This window comes from Dermacentor silvarum, chromosome 11, assembly GCF_013339745.2.
Source record: "Dermacentor silvarum isolate Dsil-2018 chromosome 11, BIME_Dsil_1.4, whole genome shotgun sequence".
NCBI lineage: Eukaryota > Metazoa > Arthropoda > Arachnida > Ixodida > Ixodidae > Dermacentor > Dermacentor silvarum.
Window position 1 is genome coordinate 39,837,661 of NC_051164.1, and position 21,917 is coordinate 39,859,577.

General features: G+C 47.2%; 1 protein-coding gene across 1 annotated transcript in view; it reads left to right on the forward strand.

Moving 5' to 3' along the window:
- Positions 1–21,917, forward strand: part of LOC119433109 (uncharacterized) — a 259,341-nt gene that overhangs the window by 230,731 nt on the left and 6,693 nt on the right. Inside the window, exons 8-9 of the mRNA XM_049658276.1 lie at positions 10,455–10,602; positions 18,326–18,508. Coding sequence (XP_049514233.1) covers positions 10,455–10,602; positions 18,326–18,508 — 331 coding nt within the window. The remainder of the gene's footprint in view (positions 1–10,454; positions 10,603–18,325; positions 18,509–21,917) is intronic.

Sequence of the window (21,917 nt, forward strand, 5' to 3'; positions counted from 1 at the left end):
CGCCATCAACAAGTCGAGTTCGAACCTGGTGATCAAGTCTTAGTCTGCACTCCCGTACGACGAAAAAGACTATCGGAGAACCTTTGAGTCGCTGCTTTGCACCTTACAGAGTGTTGCAGCGAATTAGTGACGTGAATTACGAAGTCCTTCCTGACGGAAGCCAGCCTCCCCGACGTCGACAACCGCAATCTGAGATTGTGCACATTGTGCGGTTTAAACCGTACTATAGCCCCTAATATCCGACGTTTTCAGCCGGTTAGGTCAAATTTGATTGTTTGTCGTCCCTCAGTGCCTTGTGACTATATCGCACACTAAAGTGATTGCGACTACAGCCTGTGTGTTCGTCCTGGGCCATCTCGGCGCTCTCACGTCAAGCCTATGTATGTTTTCCTTTTTTTTTTTTGAAGAGGGGGTAATGCCACATGGTGTGGCACAGCAAGGGGACTGGAGAAGAAGAGAACGAGGTTTGTCTCGGCATCGCGCGTCTACGCTTTCGCTCTCCTGGATCCTCATTCCGTGTGTATTGTATAGCAGGGTATACGCGACAATATGTTACAGTGTGCTTGGTAATTTATTTTTAGGTGATCTATCCTTTATTGAACCATGTGTTTTTTACTGCTACATATACTGCAGGTTCCACTAAATCAACTCCTACGCGTGCTACTGGTGTCCCACCGGTCATCCCCCCGCCAGATTTCCCGGGTCCAGTCACTCGTCCTCCAGTCATCCACCCACCAGCAGCCCCTCCTCCAGGCCCCCCTCGGTCTGTCCCCCATCCGCCAGCCATCCCTCCGCCTTTCCCCCCTCCGCCAGCCATCCCTCCTCCAGTCGCCCCACCGCCAGGCGTTCCTCCACCTGTCGTTCCTCCACCTGTCGTTCCTCCACCTGTCGTTCCTCCGCCAGCCGTTCCTCCACCAGTCCTACCTCCTCCAGTTGTGCCGTCACCTCCTACTACCAGATCGACGACCAGATCGACGAGCACATCGACGCCGAGACCGACGCCCAGACCAACGCCCAGACCGACGCCCAGACCAACGCCCCGACCAACAACACGTCCAACAACTACTACGAGGGCATGTAAGTCAGAGTTGCCGTTTTAAACATTTTGCAGGCTGTTAGGTGCTCCATTAGACACATTTCACTATGACACTGTTCTTCAGGAGAACTGTTTCATAGATGAGAGCATCTATTCAGAAAAGACGCTCACACAAGAGCGAATGAACACAACAAGCGCTACTTGTTGAACTGCGTACTCCCGGAAAATAACTGGATAACTCAAATATAGGATGGCCGGAAAATAACTGTGTAGTGACAAAATAAACAAAAATATGATAATTGTTATTAACGTCACATTTTCACGTGTGACTTGACAGCGCAATACCTGTAGTACATCTGATAAGCTGTGTGGGTTGCACTAAAAGGACGGGTGCGCGAGAACAATCCTTACACCGTAGGAGATACAGAGAGCCATTTTTCAGCACATTGCAAAAATAAGTCAACTAACCCTCCGCCGAGCGTTTAATAATAGGCAGCATGGTGCGTAGACATGTCTTCCAGCCGTTCGTGGAAATTTTCTGCATCTCATGTAGTGATCACTGCACTGCTTCAAGTAAGGCTTCAAATTTTAGGAACACCTATTCTACTGCAGAATAAGTTCTCTGACACTCAGTACATATTTACACGCAAAGGCTCAATAGTTTCTCATCAATAACCAATTCTTTTTGACTCCGCGTACTCCAAGGTGGTGAAAAGAGCCGTAGCTAAGCTTCTCTTCGAATCGGCTCTCCGCGAATCATGCGTTGTAAAGATTAGAAACAAAAAGGACCGTGGAGATTTACAAGGATGAGAAGAAAGAAATTAGCAGGGATAATCTGTACAATAACACAAAGGGCCGTGCCTTGCTATTTGAGGCTCGAACCGGTAACCTAAGGACCAAAACATACCGGAGAAAATATTCGGAACTAGATGAGTCATGTGTATGCTGCTGCAGTAAAGATGCAGAGACCACTAACTACATACTACAGAGGAGGGACAGACCCACACCCTAAGGAGCTTCGCCCCTAAAAAGCAGCAAAGAGATTTATACGAACTGATCTCTTAAAATCATAGGTAGCAGTACAAGGTAGAATAAATAAAAGAATATTAATGAGAGATAAACAAGAATGCTAGATAAAAACGGGTATAGCATACCGTAATAAATCAAGCAGACTAGGTGACTATTTGTCACCGCCCCGCTTCAAACAGGCTGCCATTATCATCAGCAGCACCAGGCGACCACAGCGAAGCATTCGCGGCCGCTTGGCTGGCTCGAATGGCGCTACTTGCGACGGATGGGACGCGTCGGCGTCCATGAGCGACGGCGTTCCTATCGCGTTGCAGGGGATGGGATGCGTCGGATTCAACGGGCGGCTGAGTTCCTAACGCGTTGCGTGGAATGGGACACAATCTGTCGAAACAGCGGAGATGTGGTCGTTCATTTGGTCTAAAACAAAGACTACCACAGCAAAAAAGGAAACATATGCGACAATCGCAGAAACAGAAGTAGTAGTAAGTGGTTCGTTTGGAAAGGGAAAAGGTTGGCGCTATCTTCTGCAGCCCTTGAGGGAGCACGGCTCAGCGCCAAAGAAACAGAACTGATTGCATTTTTCCTGTTGCTCTACAATTTTTTTCACTCGCACATTTCACCTAATTTTATTATTGGATCAGTTGATCAATTAAGGCTAATTATGTAATAAAGCGGAAAACAAAAAATAATCTTGTTATCTCCAATTAGCGTCGGCAAACAGCATTACCGTGGTTCTGTCCAGCTACGGGGCATTTGCATACTTTTGTGCATGATAGTTGGAACACCCTCTATACCTAGTTGCTACTATACGATGGGCATTTTATTATCCTAGCAGCAATTAAACACCGAGGCGATGCAAAGTTACACGCGTCGTACATGGAAGTCACAGGCTACGAGCGCAGCGGGGAAAAGGATTATAGCTGAAGCGGATAAGGATTTTGAGATTGTCTAGCCGCGTGCGCCGCAGGACGTCAATCATTAAATACAGTATTCTTGCACACAGATATATTCGAGCACGGCCCTTCAGGGTTGAAGATGTCCGGGACGCTTATATGGCTAGGAATGGCTGTTCCTTGGGGCCTCAGATTAACAACGTGTGAGCCGTGGCCATAAACAGCCCCGATGCGTCGAAGCGCTTGAAGCTGACTTGGAGAAAAGCGACGGATCGCTGAGCTAAAGCTCTTCCTTTCGTGCGGCGCTTCGCTGCCCTCTCCGCTCGACCGCTCGTTCCGCTGGCCCATAAACCCGCTGAGCTATAACTCTCTAATGTCAGGAGTTCGCGATTTCAGCATGGCCTCTGAGTCTGGGCAACGCGCGCCACCCGGACGCCGCGTTTCACCCTGTAAACGGTAACATGCCTCGCCTACGCTAGTTGCTTACAATTCGCGCAATGACCGGGCAGGTGAACCTTCACTGCCCAACTAGATAAAAATGGTACATCCTTAAACGGAAGAACAGTGCTCCCGGCGCTCTCCGCTTATTGAGCGGACACAGCTATGTCGAAAAGTGAACTTTTTTTTTCTTCTAATTACCACTGCTTAATTAGCGTTCCTCACAGGGCTGCTAGCGCTAAAAATATTATCAACGAAAGTCACCTCCAATCGACGACTTCAGACGAAACATGTTTGAGAATTTCTGTTGCGCCGCCGCCAACGTCTTTCTCGTCACTCCTGCTTGCAGTCTCGGTCGACGAGATAGTCTGCACGATCGGCGACTACGCACTCTTCCCCAGCATGATCCCGAGGGATGGCCTGTGTACCTACGTCTACTACACCAACGTCGTCATTGTTATGAACGACTTCCGCGGCGTCACGGTGCCTCAAAGCTGGGACATGTTCGAGAAAGAAATGAAGACCCTCACTCGAAGTTCTGGTGGCATCGGATTTGATATCCGGTTAGTAATTGATTCAATTGAGTAAACCTCGTTTACGCTACATGTTCCGGCCAAGCATACCAGTGCCGCTGTTAAAGGCCAACTCCAGCAAAATTGATGTCGCGTGAGAAGCCCTGTTTCAGGTAATACAGATATAAAGCAGCCTCTATAAGGAATATGCCGAAATTGAGATATGAGCCGATGCATTCCGAAATCCTTGCGAAAGTAGATGTTTTTTTTTTATTTTTTTATACCGAAACAGGGGGCAACAACGCCGCCAGACGTGCTTGCGCGCTGCGCTGAAAAATATCGGAGGCCCATGCAGACAGCTTAGGTGCTGCTTAAGAGCTGCTAATGAGAAAGTTAGGCAATTGTCAGCCCTGCAGCTTTGCAACGATTGCTTCAGTATACTACACAAGTGTACCATTCTGTTATCAGCAGTGTAGCGCCGGTGAAATTTCGCAGCAGTTTGCCTTTAAGGACTGCAGATTTTTTGACGGCCGCGTGAAAGAAATCGCCTCGCACCAAACAATCTTACGCTAGGCCGCACGTGATGCTCTACGATTAGTGCATACGGTCTGCGAATTTCACACATTCGATGAAAATTTTTAGGTGCGCTGACTAAAATGTCAAGTGCTACTCCATAAAAATGAGTAACGCATGGGCTGAGGGACGCTATAGTTAACGTGCTCCAAATAATAGTACAAGGATAATTTAGCATTCCTGTCCCTTAAATGAATCTTTTATCTCGTGCTTACTTGCCAGTTTAACTTTGCGGACTAAATACAGGCGCGAACTTGTTCCATTTCGCTTTCGAAATCGCTGATTGTGCCTGTAATGAGCTCTACGTTTTGGGGCTGGAAGTGGTTGTTGCATTGGCTATGAGGAAACAAAGAAAAACGCACGAAGCTTTTTCAGGCGAGTACGGCTGGCAGTAATAGTGTCTGATTCACAGGCAGTTACACAACGTGGCCATCACGACATTTTTAAAAGCGAATGTTTTTTTTTCGTTCTTCTTTTTTTCTTTTTTTACTCGTAGTGTGCAGTGATGAAGCCATTGCTCTATTTTACATGTGTGACGTCTGCAGATAGGGACACTACCGCGCTACGCACGATGCAATTGGAGACGTACTTAGCCTCGCAGCTGAGTTCCCGACAAGCGTATACTAATGTATGCACATTCCACCGAAATGGTCTTGTTTAAGAAAAACTCACTGGCATAGTAGGTATAGTTTATTAACACCAAACCTGCGCACGCTCATCAGAAGGCCTACCAGCGTGCACTGTGCTGCAGAAATTTGAAGCTCGTTCGGCCATGATCTGCGTTCGGCACGCCTCATCCGGAAAAGGCGTCAAGAGACTCGGGCAGCAGCAAGACAGAGATACGCGAACCCTTTCACCACGGCAGAACATGTCCGTCTCCTCATGGATCGAGTGCGATCACAGGAGATTTGAGGCAAGCACAGGAGCCCCAACCATCTACGAGTACGGAGGGCTTGAGAAGCGCGAGGCAGCCTCTGGTGCCAAAAGTAGGATAGGGGGGTGGGGGCAGTTTTTTTTTTCGAAATTCGCCATTATAGCCTTCTGTGATCGGTCAAAATTACTCGGGCCAAGCACATATGGACGGCCGACCAAGCCCACTTGAACGTAGTCCAAGCCATTTTGACCTACCACGGAGGGCCAGTGGCGGATTTGGAAATAAAGTGAAAAACAGATTGGAATAATATTACGTTATTGCCGCTTAGCTTGCAAAGTAAACGGACCCACTATCATTACGAAGTGAGCACGACGGCAAAATTAGACCCTGAGACACCCACTAGCTGTAACAGCAATTGTGCACGTGAGCTTTGTAATGCGTGAATGAAGGTCACTTGCGCATTTGTCCATACGTCATTTCGGTATCCTGCAGCGAGTACAAGACGTTTCATGTGCCCTATTACAGCCGCATCCCTCATACAACCTACCCACGTTTTCTTTTCGAACGCCTTTGTAGAGACCATCGCGACAAGCGTATGACCTTTGACGTCGTTCATTCATTCATATAATTTCGCTCGTGACTGTACACTTGTAGGTAGGCATTGTGAAATGTATTTTGTATTTGTGGCAAGAGTGTGAAGCGTAAGAATCAGATGGAAGTGCCGCATCTTATTGATTTTTGTTCTCGTTTTTTTTTTTGCACACTGGAGATCAGTCAATGAACACCTGTGCAGACTATCGTGACAAGGGTACGACCTGTGAACTCTTTCATTCATTCCCAGGTACACAAATGTCGCCGCCGTGAACGCAGAGGTAGAAAAAAAGCTAAGGGAACTGGTACCGAAAAACATCAAGCACTACGGCGTGTTGAATGTGTTGCAGAGAGCAAATAAGGTGAACGACCTGTTCAACAAAGCAAAAGCACTTCTCTCAGTAAGTGCATCATTCCTCCTGGTCCGCGTGGGAAATCCCGCACTGATGCCGCTTGTCGGTGCTCTTTCTTCTGTAAATGTTAAGCAGATATTTTTTATATAGTACACGTAGTTTGCATGGCCTTCCAATATACAAAAACTACTACGCGAACAAAATAAATGGCACACGAAGAAGACATTGTATACCAACTATACGCTTACATTAGCCTATAAGAATACTGCTTGTCACAGTACCACGTGCCGTAATTACTTGATTCTTACCCACCCTCGGTAGTAATGCGCACCCCGTTCTTACAAACAGAAATAAAAACAATTGCGTTGCCCATAATTGGAGTAGACACCCGCACTTGTCGATTATAAATGCAACGCTGTCCATTGTTTAATCTACAGTTTATTGACGGCATGAGCGTGATTGACTTGGACAAAAATAATTTATTGCGTGCGTATGCAGCGAAACAGGCTTCACGGTTGTCGATGTCAAAGGCCCCTTTATCACTAGAGCCCAGAACATTCTTCGTTGACGACTATGGACTCTGAGACACCGTATTTCTTAAACGCCTTGCAGACCATGACAGCCTCACGAACTAACGGAGCGGGCTCAAAGCTACCACAGCTCCCTTACCTGCAGCGGCGTGTGCATTGGTTTGGATTAGAGAAACTTTAATCACATTCATGATACCATGCCGCATTGTAGTGTAGGTTTCGTATTAGAATACAGCGCCCATATAAATAAATTTGCAGACTCGAAAAAAGTGCGGATTAGAATCAAGTAAATGTGGTATGTGCGTCACGTATTGAACCGTTAATACACACGCAAAATTGCCGCGCGATTGGCATCTCGAGGCACTTTGCGTATATTCACAGTCGTCTTTCACGCTCGGAAAAACACTTTTATGTGCCACGTATTGAGCAACAGAAAGCTGCATCGTGAGTTTTACATGCTGGTCTACAATTTTCTGATTTACACTTTTCATCCAATAATACTTGAGAAGTTGAATATTTATTAATTAAGACTTATTATGTACTTAGGCGGTATGCAAAAAATAATCTCTCTCCAAGCGACGGCAAACAACATTACCTTGGATCTGTCCAGCTACATGGCATTTGCACCCGGTATAAGCTATGCATTTCCTTGGATATAGTTAGTCGTATTGCGCGCTGGCCCATCCAAATTTGGAGTTGGCCCCCAAATTCCATTTGCCTCACCCCTACTATAAGCTTCCCCATGCATTTTCTATGAAGCCGTGTGTATCCCTATGGGTATTCCCTCTGATCATTTTTTTAATTCTTCCTTATCTCTCATAAAGCTACCAATCACTCTACATTTACATTAAAATGATTAAACATTTTAAGTTCGCAATTTTTTGTTCAGAAACAAAGCATTACACTTTTCGCTTGACGGACTTGTGGTACTCGCCAAAGAATGCTTACGCATTAAAAGTAGCGCTTAGCTGACGACTTGTAGCCGCTTGTTCAACCCGGTGTAAAATACGTCAGCATATCGCATGCTCGAAACAAGCCAGGCTTCACAGCTCCGCAGACCAGCGCGAGCACTCAAACCTCCGAACGAACTTCTGCAAGACGCCACAAATAACCACACAGGATGCAGCCGAAGCAAAGAAGGAGCGCAACCGGAAGCGCTGCCGGTAGCGCGACTCGATCGCAGTGCCGTTAGTTCTCGCGACCGCCACGAAGCCCATTTTCAGCGTAGATGTGAATCTGAGTTCTATTAACGTTGGTTTTGGCTGGGTACAGCCTGCCGGATGGGTCGGTGCGCGAACACGGCCGGCATTGCGTATGGCCGCAGCCTCTGCTTTTTCGCGGGTATCCCCGAACTCTGCGAGCAGGCGGAAATCATCGTTGTAGCTGCCTGGCGTGAAAGTGTTTAGTGCAGGAAACACAAGCGTCAGGGGAGGGCCAGTCCTTCCCGCCCAATATTCTTCGTTCGCTCTGGAGCCCTACAGCTCTAGATGGGCGCCGCTGTGGCATTGTTTCAGTGACTGCAAGTTGAACAATTTCAATGGCAAGTTGAACAATTCCAATGGCAAGCTGAACAATTCCAGTGCCAAGCTGAACATTTCCAATGGCAAGCTGAACATTTTCAATGAGAAGCTAAATATTCCAATGCCAAGCTGACCAATTCCAATTGCAAGCTAACCAGTTCCAATTGCAGGCTGAACAATTCCAATGGCAAGCTGAACAATTCCAGTGCCAAGCTGAACATTTCCAATGGCAAGCTGAACATTTCAATGGCAAGCTATACAATTCCAATGCCAAGCTGAACAATTCCAATGGCAAGTTGAACAATTCCTATGGCAAGCTGATTAACTCCCATGGCAAGCTGAACAAATCAAAAGTTTTCCGCATGCACGCACAGCTGAAACACGGGATTGTTCGCCGGAATATACATTGCTCTCTCGGCAAGCTTGCAGCTTGTGACGCCAATTTCACGAGCGCGCCAGTGTTGCTCGACTCTTATGAGTCGAGCAACACTGGCGTAACACTGGCACTGGAGCAACACTGGCGTAATGTAACATAAAAATTTAATTACAAATTACATGCTTGCCCAAAAGTGCCAAAATTTTGTCAACGTGTTCTTCAAGACAATACAGGTTTTGATCGTAAATTGTATGTCAAGCCCCCTTAAGTATGATTCCGGAACAAACAAGTCTATATTCTCATTGCATCTCTGTGGTTCTGAAATAAAATTTTGTGAAGGCAAACCATAAATTAAAGAAGCAATAAAGCAGAAACGAATGACATGAGAATAAAAAAGAAGCAATGAATAATCATCATTGTTTTTTTTTCGCCCCAGTTAACGCTATCTATTCTTTTCAATGGCGCACGCGCTGACCTTGTCCTCTTCTGCGTTCTAACGCATTTCTTTGCAGAAACTCAAACAAGTACAAGGCAACGACGCCGGGAGAAAGACGTTAATAGCTCTCGGAATATACAACTACCGCGAGCAGAACGCGTATGGGATCCTGCAAAACATGTTTAACGACGCGGTCGAGTGAGTATAGAAGGTATTTGGGACGTCATTTTCGATCTGTCATTTTTAGAGCACCCACAGAAGTGCTCAGATATTTATAGTGTTCGAACTATTTTTTAATTTTGCTTTTTGAAATGAAATTTCTAAGAAATTGAACACTACAGAACCATACTATGCATCCCGTCCTGTTATTGCAGCATAAATCACTTTCACGTGAACCCGCCTAATATCACACTCTTATATTGTTAAACGGTACGGCCCGTAAATTGTACCGCAAGTACTCTACGAGAAAGCAAGCACTGAAGCCTAAATGCTGCATTTTTCCTAATTATGAATACAACAAACATTCACCGGGCGGCTGGAATGCGCTACACTTCTAAGCAGTCGAGGGAAAGGGCAAATTGTCATGGACGCGAATGTAGCACGAAACTACAAGGGAAACCCATACGGGTTTCTGAAAGAAAGTTTCGCAGTTGTGGAAAAAATCGCGGGCTGCCAAAAATTTTGCTCGACATTGAAAATACGCCTTGCGTAAACCTTTCCATGAGAAGCTTGTTTCTTTGAATTATTACACAATTTGTTCTTTGCAATATTTATGCCGGATGTTCTCGCTTCAAGTTTATTTCATTTTCAACTTTTGTTCACCGTGAAACAGCACGTCACAAATTGCAACATGTTCCTGGATCCTATGTGCAAAGTCTGTTTTTAATTTTTATTTTTTTATTTTTGATATCTTCGTCCTGGGTATTGGACATTTGGGAGTGTGCATCAGTTGGCAAATGTACATGACATTTGGGAGTGTGCATCAGTTGGTAAATATGTTTTTACAGAAAATGAATAGGTGGTCGAACAAGGAATGTCGTCGAGCAAGGAATATTTCGTAGCGGAAACGAATGTTTCATGAAGCGTACCTGTCGCAGTTGGTGAACACCTGCTCGCTGCCACCTTAGTTGCGTTGGCGATGGCAACGACCCGTGTCAAAACGTAGACTATACATCCCGTCTTCCGACGAAAATTGTTGATTCTCTGTACGTGGACACGAATTGTTTCGTTCACGAACAATGTTTTTCTCCCGCTGATGGTCGAACAAGGTGCGTTGTGCGGTCCTCGCTGCAGCAACCACGTGGCGGACACAGTCATCGCCTACAGCTCTGTGGGGTGGATTGAGAGAGATTTAGAGTGCTACAGCCACCCACCTGCCATTTTCAACTTGGGGTCGTACCTGGGAGCGGCTCTCGCAGAGTCTGGGCGGGCACCTGAGATGGTGAGTAACACTCTTAAATTGCGGAAAATCTTTTCATTCGTATGCGAATCGAGGAGCAACTATTCCAAGTAGTCGAATATTCGCTTCTATCGAATAGTGCAGTGAACAAGCTGAATTACTGCCGTCTGTAGGGAGGAGTACCGATGTCAAGCAGAAGATCGCCCGCATTATTCTGCTGCAGGAGGTCCTCCGCGGCAGCGGTTAAGCAACATCTGCTGAGCTAAAGCATGGAGGAAACTACTACTGCATAGAATAGCTTCCAGTCGATAAATAAGCCTGCCTTGCTTTATGCAACAGGCGAAGTTGTTGTCTCGATCTAATCAACATATTCTTTGGTCGATGTCGCTCTATTTTGATTATTTAAAACGATGGACCGTGCTGAAGTGTTACACTTTAACTTGTTATACCAAAAATATTTCAATTCTGGGGCAATGCGTTCCAAACCTACGACATGATTATGATGCCCGCCGTGGTGAGGGACTCCAGAGCAATTCTGACCACCTGGGGTTCTTTAACGTGCGCCTAATGGTCGGTACACGAGCATTTTTTGCATTTCGCGCCATATATTTGCGGCTGCCTCGGCCGGGATTCGATCCGGCGCCCCAGATCTCAGCAGCGCAATGCTGTCGCCACATGGCTAGCACGGCGTTTATAGTACAACGAACGTGACGCTCTACTACGCGTATGTGCTGAACCTTTGTCTTATTTCTGTCAGTTTCATAGGGCACGAGATAGCATGACCACCATGTTAGTTACACCTCTTTCATAAATTTCGCTTCGCTAGAAGTGAGGAATTATTGGTATTCGATTGAATTTTCGAAGGTGTTCTTGTTATTCCGGCAGCAACAGTATAGACAACCTAGGCAAATTTCGTCCATCGGCGTCGTCGTAAGATTTCGTATAAAGTCCAAGTGCGATAACATCACGGCCGTGCGCCGTATGCTGTAGGTGGGAGGGTACGCTTGCGAGGCTGAGCCGAGAACATGGTGGCTTGGTGCGGCGCCGTCTTCTTGTGCGCGCAAGTGTGGGTGGTGAGCTTGGAGTGGGAAAGGGGGGGGGAGGTGAGTGCGCAACTCCTGTTCGGCTGTGACGGCTGAGCGCGGCCGCCCGCGCCATATCTTCGAGTCACTCCTCGATATCTTCGAAGATTAGGCGATTCGTGATAACTGATGGCTTCCTATGCTTCGTGTGCGTTTGCCTTTCCGCGCCTAGTTCGCATTGAAGTGAACGGCAGCACAACAAAGAATTATCTGGCCGCCGCTGCTGGTTTTCATCGCGCCAGCGTTCTGATAGTGAGTGTCCGCGGTCAGCGACTAAGATGTATTCATATATGCCTGTGCGCGCGTGACAGCGTGTTTGTTAATTTAGTTAGTAAGGGAATGTTTTCAGCAGTTTATGCACCTCATAAAACTACTAAACTTACTTCGTATCTAATAATTTGCTATATCAATGAATGCTTCTCCATTCGGGCGAAACTGTGTCTTTTTTCTCCGAATGTTTGTGTTCTATTGGATAGCAATATTTTGCAATTCAACACCCCTAGATTTTAGACAATTGTCTAAGTCCCTCTTTGGCGCTTCCCTAAGAACCGCAAAGTACGCGCGTGGCTTCTAAAATGCATGGGGCACCGGCGCATGCGTATGCTGAGAAACGCGTCATGCGGCAACCGTGCCCCCCTCTGGCGCTTCTTTTTGGACATGCTGCGCCATCTAGTAGCACTGCCGCGAAGTCGACGCGTGGCCTCCGAGACCAGAAGTGTTCGCGCGCCGGTTCCTGCGAACGTTGAGAACTGCACATAGCGTGGCAGATACTCAGTAACCCAACCTAGTGAGAGGTTCATTGTAGAACGCCACATACCTAGTGCATTCACGGCGCAGCTCGTTATAACGTTGGCGTGAAAGGCGTTCGTTGAAAAGTGGCACATTTGCAGTGCATTTGTGCCGCAGCCTGCTAATGCGTTGTGTTGCTGTCCTTGAGGAACCCTTGTGACGGTTATACCGCAAATATAACGAAATAGCCTTAACGGACTGTAGTTTCGTTGAAACAAGAATCACCAGGGACTTTGGGTGGAATAGTTATGCGTCTCGTTTTTTTTTTCTCAACGACTAAATTCTGGGGCAGACCTTCATGTAAATATAGCCCTGATAATTCTCACGGCCCATGCACCTCTCCGTACTATAAATCTATTGCACGTTCAGAACAACAGCTGGTTAGACGAGGCAGTGAAAATAAGACATGCTTACTGGAAGTGAAAACAGTATTATCGACCAACTGCTCGCACATAACCACCGTCACAACGAATTACACAGTAGTGAAGAGTTGTAAATGTTATGTGCTGTTTGCGAGAAAAACGGAAGAAAAAGTACGGGCAATTTTATATCGCTTCGTCCAAGGACGTACCGCCACTGCTCACCGCTCACCGCCATCAGGCTAAAATATGGCCATCGGCAGAACTAAAGTGCCGTTTGCGCTTTCGGTCGAAAGCGTTGTAACACTGGCATGTATTATTTCCCCCAGAAAGCGAAAACACCGCATTTCCGCATTCACACAGCACGTCTTCCGCTACCGGAAAGTGGAAGCCAGAAGGCGCTCAATGGCGGCGTGGTCAACTGCCTAATAATGGCAGCGTCCATGCATTCAGGGGCGTTTGTAAACACGTTCATGGATACAATTTGTCCTGTATCGCATATACGTAGCTAGCATGTGGGAGCAAAATCGCGCCATGCGTACTGCCACCGCCACGACGTAACGAGCACTTAGGCCCGTATTTGCAAGCAACACTCGGCTCGAAGCTTTATACCTCGAAAAGAGGGGAAAAAGGGGAACTTTCTTATATAGAGAAGGAAGGAGAAATGGAGCCCAGGCTGGACAGGGGGACTAGGTCGGGGTCCAGGGAGCCACAACACTAGCCCACCACTCTGCCAGCTTGGTTTGCATGACCAGGTCTGTCGATCGAAGTGCCGACTCCCACTCCTCCGGTGAGGGAGCTTGCTTCGTGAGCTCTCTACGGGGCGGATTGCTGGGGAATCCCCATAGAACGTGGTCCTGGCTAGCCTCTAACAGGCAACAATATGTGCATTTTGATACATTATGATCTTCCATGATGGCAGCTAGGCGCCTGGGGCCTAAAACGCTATGGGTTAGCACCCGCCTGCGAGTTGTGGCCTGCGCACGCGTAAGAGAGTAGTGCGGTGGCGGATGGAGTCTACGTTCTTCTATGTAGATGTTCAGCCGATCACCGTATCTTAGGGCTGCCATTTGGGAGTCCGGTACATGAGGCTGGCCCACCACCCGGTTGGTTGTTGCTCGGGCAGCAACGTGGGCCGCTTCGTTTCCCGGATTTCCCATGTGGGCAGGCACCCAGATGAGCTTCATCTCTTGTTCTAGTGGTTTTAGTACATTTTGGGCTGTTGTGCTGACAAACCCAGACTAATAACTTTAATGGCGGACATTGAGTCGGATATGGCGAACGAGAACCGAGTTCCCTCGATGGTTGTTCCTAGTGTAATCGCCGTTTCTCGGCTTGCGTGGTTGAGATTGCTAGAATCTTCATTGACTGAAGCGCTCGGCCGAGGACGTCAGCTGAAGCTATAGCATATGTCTGGTCTGCCTCGTGAGTAGCGTCAACGTAGGCTGCAGGTTTGTCATGCAGTCCTTTCAGTAATGAGGACGCGCGTGCTTTTCGCCTTGCGGTGTTGTGGCTTCCCATATTTTTAGGTAGGGGGGGATTTTTATTTTACCCCTGATGTGACTGGGGGTTCTGATTCTCTCGTGTCAGTCCCTGCCCAGGCTGTAGGTTCATTTTTAAGGACCTGTTGTCCTTGCCAAGTGCAGGAGATGCGCTATAGCTGCTCTATACCTCTATACCTCTATACCATATACCATACCGCCATACCATAGCTCTATACCTCCGCTCCACCAAGTTGAGCGCAGTGCCGCACAACGAGTGAAGAAGGTGTTGCGCTTCTCAAGAATTTCCGTGGAGTATCAAAGAAGCGCCGTGTTCACACCTCTTGAGGGCCAGTGTTGCCATCCACTTCCTCGAGTCAAGGTTGAGCGTGGAGGGGAAGGACTTTCCAGAGTACAGGGGTTAATCTCGCGCCTGGCTCAAGCTAGGAAATTGCTGAATACTAAGTTTCGCTGTTTACCGACCCGAAGCGAATCCCGAGTTATTGCAAACGCCGTATATTGAAGGCAGTGTTTAGACGAGGGCAGTGGTATTTTTTCTGGCAGTTTGACATAGCAGGCTTGTAAATCTTCTCGGGGCAAAGTCGGCATGACCAATACCTGCGAAAGTCGGTTTCTAGAAATGGTTTCTTGACGGAGACAATCTGAGGGTGGAGGGAGGCTCAAAAAACTGTCGCAGTTTCGCCCGAAAGGCGAAGCATCAATTGCGATAGCAAATTAGCAGAGAGCTATTTGGAGTAGGGATAGTTGTTTTATCGGCTGCATAAACGTGGACACATTCGCTTTCTAACTGAATTGACAAGCGTGGTGTCATCGCGCACAAGCGAACATGAATAGATCACACTGAATGACCGCAGACAACGACTGTCAAAACGCTGGCAGCAAGCGCAGCCGCCGCCGCAGGCGAAGGTTCATGCGGTGTATCGCTGCAACGGAAACTGAGTGGCGAATGCACAGCGCATACAAAGGTCAGAGCCGTGTGGAGATAAGAGACGGTGCGGGCGACCGCCACCACAGCCAGTGCAAGCGTATTTGTTGGCAAAGTAGAAGCTGCTCCCCCCCTCCCTCCCGCGCTGCCTTCCCGTTTTCTTCCTTTAGCGTGGGAGATAGCGTTGCCAGTTCCCCTTGCGCCCGGTTGCAAGATACGCCTTTGGTGCCGTAGCACAGCGTCGCCCCGCCTCCCTCCCTCCCATACCCCCACGGCCTTTCGTGCGACGGTCGGGTTTGCTTTCCGCCGTGCGTTCGCTCTCCGTGATAGCACGCGTCCCCCGCGCGCTTTCACTCGCGCATACGGCGCGCGGCGACGATTTTATCCCTCTTGGAAGCTAAACGGAGCCTCACGGCGACGGCGACGACGACGCCGACGGCATAAATCCGGTTGAAGTGTCCATATAATTGCTATCGCAATAAAACGGCCTCCTCTGAGCACACTCTATTTCTTCTGTAGCTCGGACGAGGTGGGTTCATCCACACGTTTTGGTATACGGCCGTAGAAGAGCTGAGCTCGTCGACAGTACTTTTCTTCTGGCGATTCTGTGGGCGAGCCTAGTTTTGTCTGAGTGCTTTGTGTTGCTTTTGGTAGATTGCAGCACACAATCCATGGAGCTGTGTGCAAGTATAAAGGAATTTATCATTTTTGAGGAAGTAAAACACGTTGGGAACTGGGGTCTTTAAAAAATTTGGCCATACTTTGTCAGTATTAGGGATAATAGCGTGACACAGAATGGGCTCATGATGTAGTTGGTGGGTTGTTGCTTACTGAATCTACAGGATTGTCATATTAGAGGGTCAGGTCATTACTATTGAAGGTGTCGTAGCGGAATAAATGGTCTGCAGATTTCGGCAGACTAATTTGTTATCATTATAATATATCATCAAAAGGCGTTGTATAAGGCAGATTTACGACTCAAAGTAAGAAGAAAAAAATGTTTGAATTATAGCGGCTCTAGTGTTTATGATGTGCTTAATGGTAATGTAGGCGACCTAGCAGTGATTAATATATGACATGGCAGTGATGTAATACTGGCAGCGATTGATTGAAAGAATTGATGCTCATCTTGGCCGCTTTACTAGTGAAAATCCACTACGGAGAGTACTCTCATGCACCATTTACGAGGCGGCCGGACTGATTTTTTTTATATTGCCAAGCTTACCACAGATAATGCTCGGACAGTCTAGTGTACATGTATTCGGACGAAACTTGGACTGGCCAACTCTTAGACGATCGCAAGGTATTACTGTTTTTTTTTTCGTTGTCGAATAGATGGCCGCGACGTATGTCGCAGAGCCACTTGCTGAGGGGATCACTATTTTCCAAAGCAATTATATGGACACTTCAACCGGATTTCTGCCATCGGCATCGCCGTCGCCGTCGTCGTCGCTGTCGCCATCGCCGTGAGGTTCCGTATCAAGTCCAAGGGCGATAAAAGAGTGTTTTAGCTGAGCGCTCGCTGTCCGCTCCGCTCAGACCGGCATAGGCTAGCGAATGCCACACAACAGCTTAGCGGGAATGCTATTGCGCTTGCGCACAACGCTCATACCGACAGCGGAACGAAGACCGCATCCCTCGCTCCGCTACAAAGCCGACTGAGCGGAGCGTGACAGCGTGTCTACTTGGCCTCTTCGTCGTTTTGCAGCCGAGTTGATAGCGCGTCGCTCGCGTCTCGGCAGGACGCGCTTATCAAATGCGAAATCTACGCATTTCCCTGCAGTATCTCAGAGCGTGAAATCTGAGCGGAGCGGAGCGTAAGCGGCGCAATGCTAAAACTGTCTAAAATCGTCGCCGCGCGCCGTATGCGTCAGCGAAAGGGCGCGGGGGACGCGCGCTATCACGGAGAGCGAACGCACGGCGGAAAGCAAACGCGACCGTCGAGCGAAAGGGTGTGGGGGTATGGGAGGGAGGGAGGCGGGGCGACGCTCTGCTGTGGCACCAAAGGCTTATCTTGCAACCGGGCGCAAGAGGAACTGGCCACTCAATCTCCCACGCGGAAGAAAGAAAGTGGGAAGGCAGCACGGGAGGGAGGGGGGGAGGGGCGCAGCTTCTACTCTGCTAACAACGGCGCTCGTACTTTGCCCGGCTGTGGCGGTCGCCCGCACCGTCTCTTATCTCCACACGGCTCTGACCTTTGTATGCGCTGTGCATTCGCCGCTCAGTTTCCGTTGAAGCGATAGACCCCACGAACGTTCGCCCGCTGCGGCGGCTGCACTTGCTGCCAGCGTTTTGACAGTCGTCGTCTATGGTCATTCAGTGTGATCTATTCATGTTTGCTTGTGCGCGCTGACACCACGCTTGTTAATTCAGTTAGTAAGCGAATGTGTCCAAGTTTATGCAGCCGATAAAACTACTATCTCTACTCCGAATAGCTCTCTACTAATTTGCTATCGCAATTGATGCTGCGCCTATCGAGTGAAACTGCGACATTTTTGTTGTTGAACCAGCAAGTAACCTAGGCCACAACTCTTTTGCGTCGGTCTGAATTTCGGTGTCGGCGTGCTCTTCAAACTGGCCACCAGTGATGGCTGGAGGCGACGCAGCATATATTTGGAGTTTTCCCCACATGACTGTGACGTGGGCCTCAATGACCTGCGGCATGCTTCAAAGATGCAGTCTAATCTGAACACAATGCTGGCGCAGTGATATGGCGTTTACATTGCAGTGTTGAACAGTGAAATCCTGTTTCGATTGGCCACCGATCAGTGGTCATAGCATCGTAGCAATCACGCATTCTGAAACGGCTGTGTTTATCCATTTACCAACATGTACCAGCACCAACTCACTCCGCATAGGAACATTCAATGTGTTCCAGGACTCGACAGGTACGGCTAACTTCCTTTCTTTGATAGGCAGCCACCTTGCTATTGATCGCATTGCAATACAGACGTAGCCGTCAAACCCGCAGTTTTACTATGCCATTATCGAAATCTGCAAAGGCATGGGCTAATGCACATATCTTTTTTCTACACCAGCAGATGTCTTTTAAAGCCATCGTCTTCTTTGTCTTCTTTAGTAATTATTATGTCCACATTCTGCGCACAGAGAAGGATCGCACTGATGATGACGAGAGACAAGCAGTTCAGATCGAACACAAAGATGGGTCTTTCCTTCGAGCTTGGCACACTTGTCTACCGTTTAAAGAAGCCTTATCACGGCCAGATTCCTACTCCCGAAATGGCCAATGCCCCATGCACCACCCTCTTCATCACCAGCCTGGACGCGGCAGTAAGTCTATCGCATTGTCTTTCACGTCCATAAGTTGTGTTCCAACCTGCTAATCAATAATTTGTACAGCTTCCCAACAACTAAATGGGGGTTTGATTTTGCTTAATCTGTGGAGCGGCGCAGCTGCAGCAAATGTGTAGCTTCATATAGGCTAAACAAATCGTATACCTGTGTTATCGAAATTGGTGTTGATGTCAACAGGAAAAGAGAGCAACAAGCTTATGCGACCTTGCTGAACCGCAATCCAATTTGCAGTGAAGCAGTTTCTTTTGAGCAGTTGTAGTAATAATTTTAGTTCCCTGTAATTGAATCACATAGCTCAAAACGTTGCCCGTATATTACTTACCCGTTGTAAAGCTTGCTCGCATTTAGCGCTCTCAAGCACTTCTTAAGGAATTGTCAAAAAGGTCGTAATCCATTCCCACATATTTTACTTCCCAGACTATTAGCCGCAGTATCCCTAGATCTATTCACAGTTCTATTGGGGCAACGAAATCAATTCTGCTTTCGTTTTAAAATACACCTATAACGCCTAGGACAGCTTGCACACCTAATTTACTGCTGAATTTCTATTTTAGTGCAGAAAGTTCGAACTATGACTACATATTACCCATAGTCTGCCTCTAAACAAGGTGCCTTGTTTGGTTCACCGAGGGCACGCGACAAACCAACTACAAACCTCGTATATAGCGCGCACAAAGAGAATGGACGAGTGTTTAGAAATTATTTGAAACGTATCTAATCAGGGGAGGAGCGTTTCGTCACACATTGCACCGAAGCATGGATGATAACGGCCGTATAACACTTTCAAACAGTGAAATAAGGAATTGTTTGCCACGGCTGTATTTGATCCGCCCGCATTTAACTTCGGGCACTGTTTTACGACGGCCTTACCTACATTTGTGCCAAATTTTAACTTGTTGGCTTTTGTAGTTCTAGCAAGGCACCGGACTCGATAACGTAAGGTAAGACACGCTGATAACGCTCCGTAACGTTTGCATATGTTTCATTGCAAAAGGTGCAATGAACACACCAACTTTGAACTTTGCCTACACATCAACCATAACCTTGCACTTACTTTCACTAAACACAAGCAGAATGCCTCATTTTGTTCACCGAGAGCGCCAGGAGAACTTCATTAAATGCCCAGTAATACCGAAAACAGCAAATGGTGAATAATTTCGTAACACTTTTAATTAGGCCAAAATGTTAAAATGTTACAATGTACTTGAGATGCCCCAATTTTCACTAAATATAAACTTAATTGTGACGAAAAGTTCTCTCGGGACACTGGGGAACATCGCTCATAATGACCCCTTGATTACTAAATATTTTGTAACAGCTGCATTCGATCCACATGCATTTAATTTCGTATCCTAATTTGCCACTCTGGTCCCCCAATTACCGCTAAATTTGATCTTGATAGTATTTGTGTACTTAATTTCCCAATAAACACGATGCCCAATTATGGTAGTCGAAGACACCGAGTACACCAACAATGGAAACCTCGTATTATGCAGGAAAATACAAAAAAAAGTGCTGGATCTGCCGTAACCGAGAATAGATGTAAGCATGAAATGGCTACCGGCAAAGCAGATCGGTTGCAGATGATGCTAGCCAAAATCATAAAATGGGTGTAATGCATGTTCGCAACGGCACACCCCACCACACCGCAGCACGCCATACTGTGCACTGGTCAGCTAGACAAAAAAACGGCTGAAGGCAGGCACGACAGGCAGCGAAATACGCCAGGGAGACAGAGCGCACTGCCCAGCTAGAAGAAAAGCGCCTGAAGAAAGCGCCATCTCTGGAGGCGATGCAAAACCCGCGCCGCGGAAGTCACTAACCGCTGGCGCTCAAAGGAGAACAGGCAACCCTGTATCAGCGCCAAAAGATGCCATTATAGTGTATGGTGCCCGGTGTATGCCTTTTGAACGTCGCCATTGGAAATGACAAATACAACTTCAGCGTAAAGAAAAACTGGCAAATCCCACGCCCTTTGGGAATCGATGTTATGCGAATCAGTGTGCGTGTAGGCCGTAAAGTTAACGGAACGACCATGAGAGCTACAAGACGTAGGCGGCTCTTTCATGACCTACATGACACGCATGTGATGGCATCCATGTCATGAGTTCCTCAAGAGTCCCTTTAGATAGGCCTAAGTGGCCTTAAGGCGAAAGCCTTAGTCGTGCTCATGACTACGACTTCGACCATCAACCTTTAGGCTTTTCTTTCACTTAGTACCCACGTCCCAACCCATTTCATTGTTTTTTGAGCGGTAATGTTTTCTCACAGAGTGATTGCCATTTTTGCTATGTCATGCTCAGGACTATGCTCATCAGAACGCATTTCGATGGTGATTGAGCGTTAATCTTTTTTCGCTGAATCATTGTAATTTTTGCTGAGTCATGCTCATGACTGACTTCTGCCATCATCCTTTAGTGCTTCCTTCACTTAGTACCCACGTGAGAACCCATTTCAGTGGTTTGTGAGTGTTAATATTTTCTCGCTGAATCATTGTCATTTTTGCTGAGTCATGCTCATGACTATCGCTTCTACCGCGATCCTTTCATGTTTCCTTCACTTAGTACCCACGTCCGAAACCATTTCAGTAATTTTTGAGTGTTTATCTTTGCTCGCTGAGTCGTGGGCACGCTCATTCCAGGCGTCACTCAGATGAATTCAAGCATGGGCTTTAACTCAAATTGCGTTCTTGAATGCAGCGTGTTTTTTTTTTCGTCACTTAGTACTTCATCACACTTAGTACTTCGTCACTTCGTCACACCCATTCCATTGGTTTTTGAGTGTTATTCTTGTTTCGATGAATCATTGTCACTTTTGCTGAGTCATGCTCATGACTATGGCTTCGACCACCATCCTTCAGTGTTTGCTTCACTTAGTACCCACGTCCGAACCCATATCAGTAGTTTCTTAGTGTTAATTTTTTTCACTGAGTCATTGTAATTTGTGCTGAGTCATGATCATGACTATGAGTTCTACTATCATCCTTTAGTGTTTCGTTCACTTAGTGCCCACGTCCGAGCCCATTCCAGTCGTTTTTGACTGTTAATCTTTTTTCTATGAGTCATTGTCATTTTTCTGAGTCATGCTCATGACTATGACTTCTACCAGCATCCTTTAGTGTTTCCTTCACTTAGTACCCACGTCCGAACCCATTTCATTGGTTTTTGAGTGTTAATCTTTTTCGCTGGGTCATTGTCATGACCTACATGAAACGCATGACATGACATTTATGTCATGACCTATTAACTTATGTTCATCGTACACTCCTATCATACCATGCCAATTTTGGTACCTACCAAGTTAACGAAATGACCATGAGAGCACCAAGACATAGGCAGCTGTTTCATGACCTACATGACACGCATGTCACGATATTCATGTCATG